General features: G+C 44.7%; 1 protein-coding gene across 1 annotated transcript in view; it reads left to right on the plus strand.

The window, feature by feature from the left end:
• KIRREL2 (kirre like nephrin family adhesion molecule 2) overlaps positions 1-13553 on the plus strand; it is a gene marked incomplete at both ends in the record, with an annotated part of 50401 nt that overhangs the window by 21703 nt on the left and 15145 nt on the right. Inside the window, 7 exons of the mRNA XM_081335132.1 lie at positions 3533-3682; positions 4545-4694; positions 7427-7584; positions 8720-8870; positions 10983-11088; positions 12706-12854; positions 13408-13535. Coding sequence (XP_081191258.1) covers positions 3533-3682; positions 4545-4694; positions 7427-7584; positions 8720-8870; positions 10983-11088; positions 12706-12854; positions 13408-13535 — 992 coding nt within the window. The remainder of the gene's footprint in view (positions 1-3532; positions 3683-4544; positions 4695-7426; positions 7585-8719; positions 8871-10982; positions 11089-12705; positions 12855-13407; positions 13536-13553) is intronic.

The raw sequence follows: 13553 nt of genomic DNA on the forward strand, positions 1-13553 counted from the left end.
AGAGAGGTGGGTTAGTCTGCCTTTCTGACTCCCATCCAAGCCTTTGTCTTTAGTTGATTCTGTGTCTCAGTCTTCTTGACCCTCTTGAGAGGATTATCCCATGATTCAGACCCTTGTGGAGGGAGTAAACTTCTAAACAATAGAACAAAAGGCCAACCTTTATTGGATTGCAGTTAAGCAGGCTTTTACATTGGAGGGATCTGTGCATTAAGACGGTCCTTGAATCTGAACAACTTCCCGGTGGTCAAAAGGGGTAGAGAGTAGATTCGGCAAGGGCAAACCACTTTGCATGGGTTACTGGATTTACATCAGGTAGGAATTAATACCCTAACTTAAATCTTCTGGGTGCATTTTCCCTAACATAAGTCAACCTAATGGGATTTGCAGACCTATGTCCCTGGAGGACGCCTGCCTGGGAACACTGTTTACCCTCAAGGTATCAAGGAAACTACATTTGAAATAGCTCCATGGATCTGTGTTGTCATTTATCAACATTTAGGTAAAGAATTGTGGCCTTTGAACTATGGTGCTGGAGAAGACTCCTGTGAGTCCCTTGGACTGCAAGGCAATCAAACCGGTCAGTCCTAGAGGAGATCAACCCTGACTGCTCTTTAGAAGGCCAGATCCTGAAGTTGAAACTCAAATACTTTGGCCACCAAATGAGAAGGAAGGACTCACTGGAGAAGAGCCTAATGCTGGGAAAGATTGAGGGCAAGAGAAGAAGGAGACGACAGAGAATGAGGTGGCTGGATGGAGTCACTGAAGCAGTAGGCGTGAGCTTAAAGGGACTCCAGAAGATGGTAGAGGACAGGAAGGCCTGGAGGAACATTGTCCATGGGGTCGCGATGGGTCGGACATGACTTTGCAACTAACAACAACAACAGGTAGCTTTGATTGGACCCAGCACCCTATGCTGGGTCCAATCAGCAATCAGTATGGAGAAACCATGACATTCATTTGTGTAAGAGACCTCTTGAATGGTGATAGCGCTCATTTTGGACTCTGCCTACATGACAAGCAACAGTTAACAGAATAAAAGCATAACAGAGTTGGAAGGGACCTTGGAGGTCTTCTAATCCAACTCCCTGCTCAAGCAGGAGACCCTACGTATACCATTCTGGACAAATCACTGTCCAATCTCTTGTTAAAAGCCTCCAGTGATGGAGCACCCACAACTTATGAAGGCAAGCCATTTCAGTAATTAATTGTTCTGTCAGGAAATTTCTCCTTAGTTCTAGTTTGCTCCTCTCTTTTTTCCATCTGTTACATTTTGTCCTGCCCTCAGGTGTTTGGAGAATACGTTGCCCCCCTCTTCTTGGTGACAATCCCTCAAATATTGGGAAGACTGTTATCATGTCACCCCAGTCCTTCCCTTCATTAGACTAGACAAACCCAGTTCCTATGTTTTATCCTCTAGCACAGACATGTCAAACACAAGGCCCGGGGGGCGGATCCGGCCTGCGAACTGGTTTCATGCGGCCCGCGAAGCCATCCTGGAAACAGGGAGGGAACGGCCCCCACTGCCTTGGCCCTGGCCCAGAGACCCTCCTTCTGCCAGAGACCCCCAGATCTGTCCCACTCCTGCCCAGGCCCCCATAGGCACCCTTGATGCGAACGATGTAGAGCTGGCCACGCCCACCCAGTAGGCCATACGCACTCTAGCCACGCCCACCCAGTAGGCCACGCCCACCCTGGCCACACCCACCCGGCCCCCTGAGGGCAACCGCAATGCTGATACGGCCCTCAATGAAATTGAGTTTGACACCCCTGCTCTAGCACCCTAATTATCTTAGTTGCTCTTCTCTGTACTCTTTCTAGCGTCTCTTTTTTGTTCCTTTGTAAATCTGTTTCACTATTTCATTAAAGGACGGAATTCAAAAGTACAGTGCGCCCTCCATGAACTAATGTAATAAAATCAGTGTTACAAGATCTACCAATCTATTCACATGCACGTCGTCACGATCATTTGGACCATCCGCTCCTGCCTTCATTTCAGGAGAAAGAAAAGTCTTGAGGTCTAGGATTCTGGTCATCTGATGGCACATTGGTATGCACACACCTGTCCGCGTACAATCCTGGATGCCTGCCAACTCTGAGCTGCCTTTAAATGCTTTTGCCAAGAGCGACAGAGGAAAGCAGGAGAGGAAGTAGTTTCGTAGGAGCGCTGGAGAGCCCAGCAGAATCTTACTTGGCTGAAGAGCAAATTCACAGCACACCGAGCTGCATCTGTGTGGAGAGATAAGGCCGCGCCAGGATACCTGAGGGCCAACGGTGTCATTTTTAAAAATAATAATAATAAAGCATGCTCTGTCTACCTTTTCTTCGTTCTCCACATTTTTGCCTTTCTCAGCTCTCACAAAAGAGAGGAAGAATGCAGTCCTTACTTTAGAGAGCAAGTCCCGTTGAATTAATTCACGAGGAATTGTTTCTGAGTAGGCAGGCTTTGAATTGCAGTGGAAAATGCAATTTTCGGCCACAGGAAGGGAAAGAGGCTGGGAACACGCAAGAAGCACATTCTGATCATGAATGGGTGTTGGCAGGGGCAGGACACAGACCTTGCTAACTGGAAGATTGATTGATTGATTGATTTACAAAGAGTAAAAAAAGGGCTTCCATTTTATTACCTTACACCTTACTCTTGGCATTGTTCTGGTTGTCCTGGGTGGTGTTTGTGAGCATTGCTCCGAGTTGCAAGGTGAGGGAGCAACTCGGCAATAGCAAGAAGGCCCACTGGTAAAATTCACTTTTTTGATACCTTCTCTTGGAATGTGGTGGAAAACCAGGGTGGCACTAGACTGCTGAGAAGTTGATTGTGCCATAGATAATCCCCACTCACTCAGCACATTCCCCTGCTCTCCTCACAACTAAGCAAGTGTGAGAGATCTCCATGATCCACTCGAGAGAAATAAATGTTGTCTGACAAGTCCTTGGCAGTGGCATTATCATCCACCACTCCCATGCTCTGGAATGTTCCTGTTAAATTTCAAATGGAGATCATTCTTAGTCTGACTGGAGGGAAGGGGATGCAGCTAACCTGAAAATGTTTTGCATACAAAGCAAATATTTAATTAGCATATTGATAGGAGCATAGAACATTTCTTCATATTGATGCCTGCCAACCACACGGCAGGTTTTCAGATCCATGTTACAGGTGGCATAATGTTACCTAAAAAGAAAAAAAAAGATGTACTAGTTCAGAACTGCCAATCACAAAAAAAAAAACACCTGCCAGGTAGAAAAACTGCTTTTAGATAAAACAGTGGTGTTGATCCTCCAGGTATAGAAGTAGTATGCCACTAGTAGCCGAGCCTGAAGACAATCTTGGAGAAGCTTGTGTTTCCTCCATTCCTGTAAACCTTCCAAGATAAATGGGCCACTGGCAGAAGCAAAATGCCGGTCTTGGCAGACAGTCAGTCTGAATTCAGGAAATCGGTTTAAGCGTATCTCCTCTGAAGCTCCAGCCAAAAAGTTCTGATTTCTTTATTAGGATCACTAAACAGTCTGACTTTAAATCTTTGTTTTGCTTTGGCAGGGTTGGCAGCTTATTTCTTTCAACAGCCCATGGATCAAGTGATTGTATCCGGTCAGTCAGTGACGTTAGCGTGTGTGATCATGGGCTACCGTGGCATGGTTCAGTGGACCAAGGATGGACTGGCCTTAGGGGGAGAGAGAGACTTACCTGGTATGTATGTATGTATATCACGACCCTATTAAGAGCGACAATGTTGATGACTGGAGAAAAGAGACCCATAGGCCTTATGGGCAGAAATAACTGGGTTACCCCAAGCTGCAGTCTGTGTTGATCATAACTCAACCTTATCCTGAGTGACACAGAAGTGAATTTTTCCCTCCTGGTTGCATCCTTGTAATGGTGTGTGGGGAGGACCTTGGGAGACCGGGGCAAAGAAAGGCAGCCTCGGGGATGATCAGAGAAGAGGGAGCACAGCCCACAGCTGCAGAGTGGGCCTAGGACGCTCAGAAGAAACCACACACCCCCAAATGTCTTGGGCTGTAAAGGTGATGGTGGGAGATGTCTATTTTCAGACTTGCAAGATTCTATTAATGTAACTTTACAGTAAAGTACAGGTAGTCCTCAATTTATGACCATGACTGAACCCCAAATTTCTCTCGTTCAGCAAGACAGTTGTTGAGTCAATTTTGCCCCCTTTTGTGACCTTCCTTGCCACAGTTGTTAAGGGAATCACTGCAGTTATGTTAGTAACACGGTCATTAAATGAGTCTGGCTTCCCCATTGACCTTGCTTGTCAGAAGGTCGGAAAAGGGAATCACATGGCCCCGGGACCTTGCAACCCTCATACATATGAACCAGTTGCCAAGCGGTCAAATTTTGATCGTGTGACCTTGGGGATGCTGCAACGGTCGTAAGTGTGAAAAATGGTCATAAGTGCTTTTTTCAATGCCGTTGTAACTTGGAATGGTCACTAAATGAACTGTTGTAAGTCGAGGGCTACCTGTAGAGTTAGCTTATTTCCTGTCTGGTCTATCTAGTAAGGCTGACCTCTTACCCCATCACTTTTCCACAGGCTGGTCCCGCTATTCTATTGTAGGAGACGCCTCTGCCGGTCAACACAACCTACGCATTGACTATGCTGAGCTAGACGATGACGCTGTCTATGAGTGTCAAGCCACACAAGCAGCACTGCGCTCCCAGCGAGCCAAACTTACTGTGCTTAGTGAGTTCTCTCCCATCTTCCTGTTTTTGTTGGTGAGACGATCCCAGGGTCTCAGAATTCCCAATTTGTGGCCACCTGAAAAGCAGCCCCAGCTAATACACCACAAGAGAAACTCAAACATATATAAAATGTTCTACCGGTGGCATCTCCCTCCAGCTCGATTAGCTAAGATGTACAAAACTATATCCCCTAGCTGTTGAAAATGTTCCGAAGAAATAGGTACTTATTTTCATGTTTGGTGGTCCTGCAATAATAAGAAATATCAGGACGGAGAGTATAGACCAGAATTTTTCCTATTTGGCATAATAACAGAGAAATATACTAAAGAAGAGTTATATATAATGATACACATCATCACGGCAGCGAGAATGACGTTCGCCCAGAAATGGAAAAATAGTGAAATACCTGACGAGAGTGAAGTGATAAATAAAATTTGGGCATGCGCAGAAATGGACAAGTTAACTATGGAAATTAAAAATAAAGATCAGTCAGATTATTACAAAATTTGGAATAGGTTTTACCTATGGTGGGAGCAGAAAGGAAGGCCTAAATAGAGATACACAGGATGCTGATTTCACATATTATTAGAATAAGATGGTTGATAAGTTTGGCGGGTCGAATCCCAAGTGCCGCATAACAGAGTGAGCGCCTGTTACTCGTCCCAGCTTCTGCCAACCTAGCAGTTCGAAAGCATGTAAAAATGCAACTAGAAAAATAGGAACCACTACGGTGGGAAGGTAACAGTGTTCCATGTGCCTTTGGCGTCTAGTCATGCCGGCCACATGACACGGAGACGTCCTCGGACAAGCGCTGGCTCTTTGGCTTTGAAACGGAGATGAGCACCAGCCCCTACAGTCGGAAACGACTAGCACACATGTGCGGGGGAACCTTTACTTTATATAAATGATATGTATATAAAATGTATACGGTATATGTGTATAAAATACAAAAATGATGTAGACAAGAAGGAATGTCAGACCGTTAACACTTTGTCCAAAGTTTTAAATAATAAAATTTGCAATAAAAGAGAGAGAGAGAGAGAAAAACTCAAACATCTAATACTGTCTGTCAGAGTCTATTGTTGATTCTTCTGGTTGATCTTTCCACGAGAGTATCGTGAAAGGCTCAACTGAGCTAGGAGGAAAGGGATATGGCTCGTTGTCTGAGATCACGGCTTGTTGTGTAAGGTCACCCTTGGCTTCTGGAGAAAGCTGGGCCATGCCCATGTTAAATCTGGAAGTCATTTCCAGTGATGAAGATAATTTGGAAAGCTTGCATAGGACAAAAAGTGTGATCTGAGAATCCCTGGGGGTCCCTTCGCTCAGAGGTCCATGAAATAAAAGTTATTTGCCAGATAGTAAAGAGACTTGCTGAAATTTAAAACAATATAATTCTTCTCATTACAGATAGTCCTTGTTTAGTGACCACAATTGGGACCAACCACTTGGTGACTAAGCAAAGCAGTCACTAAGTGACTGTGCTTACAACATTCCTTCGGCTTTCTTTTGCTTTATGGACCTTTGAAGGCTGCGCTTAAGTCATAAGTGCGAGGATGGGTTGTGAAGTTACCTTTTTATCGCCATTGCAACTGTGAATGGTGACTAAAAGCAATGACTAAACGAGGACTAACCTACATTATTGTTTATTTCTTATAAGATTGCATATCAGAGATCTTGTTGTGTGTCCACATATGTTCAGGCAACATATTTTTAAGTTCAATTTTTCTCTCCTTCCCTCCTTAAATCCTCCGCCCAGTTCAAAATTAGGGTGTCAAAATATACAAAAATGACTGCCAATTTCAGTGGTATGTTTTTGGACTAGTTGAGGGGGTGGGGGGATGACCTTAAACATTTGAAGTTTGAATTTGGGGCATTTTTTGAGCTTCTTTCTGGTCTTGCAAACATTTCATTACTCAACTAGGGTGGGGGACACAGAGTTTGCTGACTCATCAATGCATAAAAAAATGGAGCCAGCAAACTATCCTGCATTGATGATGATATTTAACCCGGTAACAAAATATTTGCAGGAAGAGAAACAGGCTCCAGAATTCAATCCTGGGCTACATACATATTCTCCATTATGGCAAGAGTAGAAATGGACCAGTTTGTCTCTTGAGGGTCTCTTGTTCCCATCTCTCCTCCAGCCACATTTTTAAAGCGTTGTTGCAGAAAGGTAATCACTTCACCCTCAGATATGGTTCATTGCAAGGGGCTATGTATGAATCAAGCTTACCTATTCTGGTCTAGCATAATAAGCCTTTTCTCCATATTTTTCCTGGCAGCGTAGATTGAATGATAAGCCAGCGGGGTTGTTGGAGAGCCTGCATCACTGCTCTTTGCTGATTATATTTCCAATTGTTTCAGAAATCAGACCAAGAGACAGAATGAGCAAAAGTGAATGAATTGTGGACATCTTGGTGCTGTCCGACTTTGGTTGTTTCCTGGCAGACGTTCCGTTACCAAATTAGGTATCCTCATCAAAGCGGTTGATGTTAATTTTCAGTGCAATGAAGGTGTTCCCTCATTGGATAATGAAACATCTGCAACAAAACAACCAAGTTCAGAGAGTATCAAGGACTCCACAGTTCAACCCCAAGCTACAAATATTCTCTTCTGCTAGTGAATGAATTGTACTGCAGTTAGCCAACAGTTGGTCATTCCCAGGCCTGCTTGTCAATAGACTCATTCCAAGTCAAGGCAACCAACCATATCTTTCTGCCTCTCTTCTTGCAGTCCCCCCCAATGACCCTGAGATTCACGGTGGCCCCATTGTCCATGTCATCTCCAACATCCCCTACAACCTTTCATGCCGCGCAGCTGGAGCTAAGCCAGCAGCTGAAATCACCTGGTATCGTGATGGGCAAAGGCAAGAGTCAGCTGTTTACTCCAAGGTGAGTCAGTGAGTGTTCAGCTTTGGTCCCCAAAGAGAGTATGGGACCAACCTGAGAATTTGTGCTTTTTGGGGGTAAACTCAGCCTGGCGGTTTTCAATCACTAGTTGTCAGAATCGCACATTGTGCAATGGTCAGAGGGAGATCCAATCTGGAAATAAGGAGGGATTTCATAGTACCAGGGCCTTTTTTGTAAAAGAAAAAGGTGCCGGAACTCACACATGTTATACAACCCGCCTAGCCTACCCTACAAGGTTCCATCCAAAAAAAGGTGCCGGAACTCCGTTCTGAGCGTTCTATGACAAAAAAAAGCCCTGCATAGTACTGAGAATTATTAAATAGCGGAAGACCCAAAGGCGCTTTTTCAAAAAAGGCAACTGGACTCATCTTGGTTTGTTTGTTTTTTCCTTTGAAAACATTTCGCTTCTCACCCTCTCATTCAGAGATCTTGAAGAAATTTGTTGGATGAGAAGCAAAACGTTTTCAAAGGAGAAAAACAAGAAAGCCCAGCTGCCTTTTGGAAAAAAGCACCTTTGGGACCCTGACTTGGATGATTGGGAATCTTCATAGACAAGCAGTGGAAGAGTTTATCTCCTGGAATTGTGGATGCTCCATCACTGGAGATTTTCAAGACCAGTTACGACAACTATTTTGGCAGGATAGCAATAGCAATAGCACTTAGACTTATATACCGCTTCACGATGCTTTACAGCCGTCTCTAAGTGGTTTACATATTGCCCCCAACAATCTGGGTCCTCATTTTACCAACCTCGGAAGGGTGGAAGGCTGACTCAACCTTGAGGCCGGTAAGACTTGAATTGCCGAACTGCTGGCAGCCGGCAGTCAGCAGAATTGGCCTGCAGTACTGCATTCTAACCACTGCGCCACCAGGGATGATACGAGGACCCCTGTCTTGGACAGGGGCTTGGACTAGAAGACCTCCGAGGTCTCTTCCAACTCTATGAGATTGAGAAATGGGCAAGTTAAGGTGAAGTCTCAAAATGTGGGCCAGCGTGTAAGGAAGAGGGGAACAGGGGGAAAGGCTCATCTCCAAACCAATCCTATAACACCCGGCTCTGCCTTCCTAGAGTTGCTAGAAGTTTGGATATAAATGCTTCTCCTTTGTTCTCCTGCAGTCCCTGATGGATGATGGCAAGCGGGAAGTAGCTGTCAGCACCCTCCTCTTAATCCCAAGCAGCCGAGATGTGGGCAGCACCTTCACCTGCCGCGTCAGCAACCCTGCAGCCCCTGCTGGCAAGCAGACCTCAGTCACCATTAATGTTCAGTGTGAGTATCCAAGGCCAGGAGATGTTCCGAAGGAGACTGGGATGAAGGAGGGATGAGTTGGAGATACCTGCACTTGGGTTTGTGGCCAAGGAATGGCCAGGTAGACCACTGAGTTTGGAAGGGATGATGATGATGGTGGTGGTAATAATAATAATAATAATAATAATAATAATAATAATAATAATAATAATAATAATAATAATAATAATAATATTTTAAGGAGGTACCTGGTTGATACCTAGGATGCTGGCAGCAATCCGTGTCAACCATCAGCGCCAGTCAATTTGAATGTTCAGTTGGCTGAGGTTCACGTTTAATGAATAAAAGATAATAATAATAATAATAATATAATAACAATAATAATAATAACTACTACAACTACTACCCGTGTCAACCATCAGCGCCAGTCAATTTGAATGTTCAACTGACTGAGGTTCATGTATAATGAAATAACAACAACAACAACAACAACAACAACAACAACAATAATAATAATGTTGGAAGGGACCTTGGAGGTCATCTAGTCCAACCCCCTGCTCAGGCAGGAAACCCGATATTATTTCAGACAAATGGTTGTCCAGTCTCTTCTTAAAAACTTCCAGTGTTGGAGCATTCACCGCTTCTGGAGGCAGGTTGTTCCACTGGATAATTGTTCTAACTGTCAGGAAATTCCTCCTTAGTTCTAGGTTGCTTCTCTCTTTGGTTAGGTTCCATCCGTTGCTTCTTGTTCTGTCTTCAGGTGCTTTGGAGAATAGCTTGACTCCCTCTTCTTTGGGGCAGCCCCTGAGATATTGGAACACTGCTATTGTGTCACCCTCACCCTTCTCTTCGTTAAACTAGACATACCCAATTCCAGCAACCATTCCTGAGCAAATCCCTAGCCACAGATGTATTTATTAAGTGTAGGAAATCCTCACGGAGTATTATCCCAACAACAACAACAAAAAAGATTCAAGGGTGTCAATCCAAGATCTGGGCTAAGGCCATCTAGGAGGAGACTTGACACAAATGAATTCCCAGACTGTAATTTGCTTTGTGAAGGGGGACATTCTTCTATCACTGGAAATGAAGAAGGTGTTGAAGATGTTTAACCTTGAGAAGAGAGGACACATAACAACAGCATTCTTCAGATAGCAGAAAGAATGCCTGAGATGTTGTCTTTTGTTTCCAGAGTGCAGGGCAAAAAAAAAAAAAGAATTATGGGATGGCAGATTCTCTGTCTGAAGGTTAGGAAAAGCTTCTGAACTGCCAAAGCCATTCAGTAATGGAGCTAGGGATCTGAGGGTGGAGTAGGTTGACCTTCATCAGAAGTGTCCAAGCAGAAGAAGACATCCCTCCGTCTGAACGCTTTAGTTTGGATTCCTCCGCTGAACTGTGGGTGGGACGTGATGGCTAAAAGTAACTTCTTCCAATTGTAGGATTCTGTACTGTTTTGTACATATGAGCGCTGCCTATATCGTAGGAGCTGACTTCAGCATTCTAAGACTGTTATTAGAAGCCGTGATCACGAGGAAACATAGTCAAACCATGAAGTTGGAGACAAATATTTACCTACTGCAGCTGGTCCTGAAAATCAGATACCTGATCCTTGAGAGAAGCCCAGGAAACCTGAAGGGGCAAGCAACTGGGATTGTAGCTTCCTGAGTTTGGTGTAGCCTCCAAAAAGGTCTAACTCTGTTTAGATGGAGCAGCTATTGGCAGTCCCACTAGGACAGAGGTCCCCAACCTTTTGGGCAGCAAGGACTGGTTACATGGAGAAAGGTTTTTCTGCGGACCGGAGGGGGCATGGTTTTGTGTGCTGCCTGCATCCCACAGGTGGGGCTTTGCTTGTTTGTGCAGACCAGTTGCTGGCATGCCTTGGCCCGGTACTGGTCCACGGACTGGGGGTTGGGGAGCCCTGCCCTAGGGATCCAACTAGATCTGCAAACCAGACTGTAAGGAAGCCAAGTGGCTGTTGGAACATCAGACAGTGCATCCCATAATAATTCTCCCACTTTGCAAAATTTGTTTCAAAGAGTTGTTGGATGAAGATTAGGGTGCGAAAGAACTATATTGCACTATGGAAAAGTAAAAGAATTGGGATTTCTCCCATCCCTCTTCTCCACCCTACAGATCCACCAGTTGTGATCCTGGCAGTGCAGCCACAAACTGTGCCTGAGGGTGGCAAAGTGAGTTTCCTCTGCACAGCAACCTCCAATCCTGAAGTGACGGGTTATCGGTAAGACTTTGTATACGAAGAAGCTGCAGACTAATCTAAGAGTTCAAGTAGAGCAACTGTGTGGTTGAGGCGCCCTCTAATGGCAGCATGGAGGATTTGCATGCTCAGTTACACAGCTAGTCCTCGCTTACTGACCACAATTTGAACCGGCAACTCTACATGGCTAAGCGGGGCAGTTGTAAAATGAAATGTCATGTGACTTCACCAGATTTAGGATCATCAATTCCAGCTACGGTCAACAAGAATATTGCCCACAGTCATTAAGCATGAGGTCACATGACTGTGATTTGTGACTTCCTACTGGCTTCCCCATGGAATGAATGTATTTGTCCGAAGCTGGCTGTGAAGGTCATGAATGGTGATCATGGGACAATGCAACTGTCATAAATATCAGCTGGTTGCCAAGTGCCTAAATCGCAATCACATGACTACCGAGATGTTGCAACGGCTGCAATTTCCTGGACCAGATGTAAATCTCTGAACAAGCAGTTATTAAGCGAGGACTATGCTGGCCAGCTGATATGTAAGAATTAGCTAACATGGATCAGCTCAAAGTTACACTACTTCCCACTTGTATTCCCACTACAGAAGTGTATGATTGCTAAATCTAGTGATGGTTGAAATCCAATTGATAGTAATCAGTGATATTCCCCATTGATTTCTTTGGTCCAATTTTAATTTGGTAGCCACCATCCATTCCTGTGGCAGGAAGTTGCCCAGGACAATTGTGCATTGCATAAAGAATTCTCTATTTGTCTTCTCTAAGTCTCAACCTTTCAGCTTCATTATGGATTTTGGTTTCTAGTATCTTAACAGAAAAGGAGTAAATTCCTTGCTCTTATGCCTTTATTGATGTCTTGAGTAAATTAAAAAGGGCCAATATCACAACTTTTTCTTCTAAGACAAGGATGGGCACACTTTCAATGGCCAGAAAGCACATTAACATTTTCAGTGGAAGGGTGACAGGTTCTACTGAGGGGCAATAACAACCAAGCAACTGAGTTCCTGTAAAATGCAAAAGTGTAGTAAAATTAGGTGGGTGCTTGGGTTGTGCTTGCAAGAATCTACTCAGCCAGTGTTGTAGCACGGAAGATGAATCAGGTCACCACATTAAGCCAGGCTGTGATTTATTTATTTGGACACTTCTGTCAGCTCTTCGTAGTAGTCCAGACAAGGAACCAAAATCTTGAGTATTTAAACTGCCTTTTATTGTAAGGTTACAGCAGGGGTCTTCAAACTTGGCCCTTTTATGACTTGTGGACTTCAACTCCCAGAATTCCTCAGCCAGGCACGCTGGCTGAGGAATTCTAGGAGTTGAAGTCCACAAGTCATAAAAGGGCCAAGTCTGAACCCCTGGGTTACAGTAACCAAACTTGCAAGTCTGAAAGTACTTCTCCCCTCCCTTACCTTTACTTTCCAGAGAATGAAAGAGGATTCCCTGTGAGATGCTTTCTTGACCCTCTTTTGTGGCACGAGACATCTCTTGTCAGGCCCTGTAGCTCTTCCTCCTACTCCCAACTTATTCTCACAACTCGTTGCACTGCCCATGACATGAACCCAGTTTTAGAGCTTAACATGTTGAGTCAAGGTCTCCTAAGACCATATCTGCCTTGACAGGTGGGCTAAAGGCGGCATCCCCATCCCAGAGGCCAATGGTGACAGCTACGAAGCCACAGTTGACCAGTCTTTCTTCACAGAGCCTGTGTCGTGTGAAGTGTCCAACGCTGTGGGCAGCACCAATGTTAGCACTCTGGTGGACGTCCATTGTGAGTGAAAACTTTCAAGAAGGAATTAGGGAAGGGGTTGGGGGTTTCAGCAAGCATTTTTTCTAGCATTTCCCCGGGGACGGAACCTGTAATTTCTATAGGGGTACAAAAACAATAAGTGGCTGGGGCATTTGGGGGGTTGAAGTCAACACATCTTAAAGTTGCTGAGGTTGAGAAACACTCAGAGATAGACCCAAAGGTGCTTTTTCAAGAGGCAACTGGTCCTTCTTTGCTTTGGCTTGAAGGCATCCACTTCTCCTCCAAGAAGCTTCTTCAGTTCTACCTGAACTGAAGAACTTCAGTCAGTACTGAAGAAGCTTCTTAGATGAGAAACAAAACATCTTCAAGGAAAAATAAAGTCCAGTTGCCTCTTGAAAAAGCACCTCTGGGAAAACCATGACCTGGATGACTGAGAATCTCCGTAGATACTCAATGACAGACAAAGAGATAAGAGAGAGGCTACAAAGTGTAGCGGGGTCCTGATGCCTCTAGGAGCCTATGGGCTGCTGTCATTGATGCTCAACTAACTCTTTCCTCTTTTTTGCTCCTATAGTTGGACCTCACCTTGTCTCCCAGCCCAAGCCCCTAACAGTGGACATCGGCTCAGATGCCTCTTTTACCTGCACCTGGACAGGGAACCCACCTCTTACCTTGGCCTGGACAAAGAAAGGATCCAGTGTGGTGAGTTCAACTTCGACA

The sequence above is a fragment of the Vipera berus genome (assembly GCF_964194415.1).
Source record: "Vipera berus genome assembly, chromosome: 9".
NCBI classification, from domain to species: Eukaryota; Metazoa; Chordata; class Lepidosauria; order Squamata; family Viperidae; genus Vipera; species Vipera berus.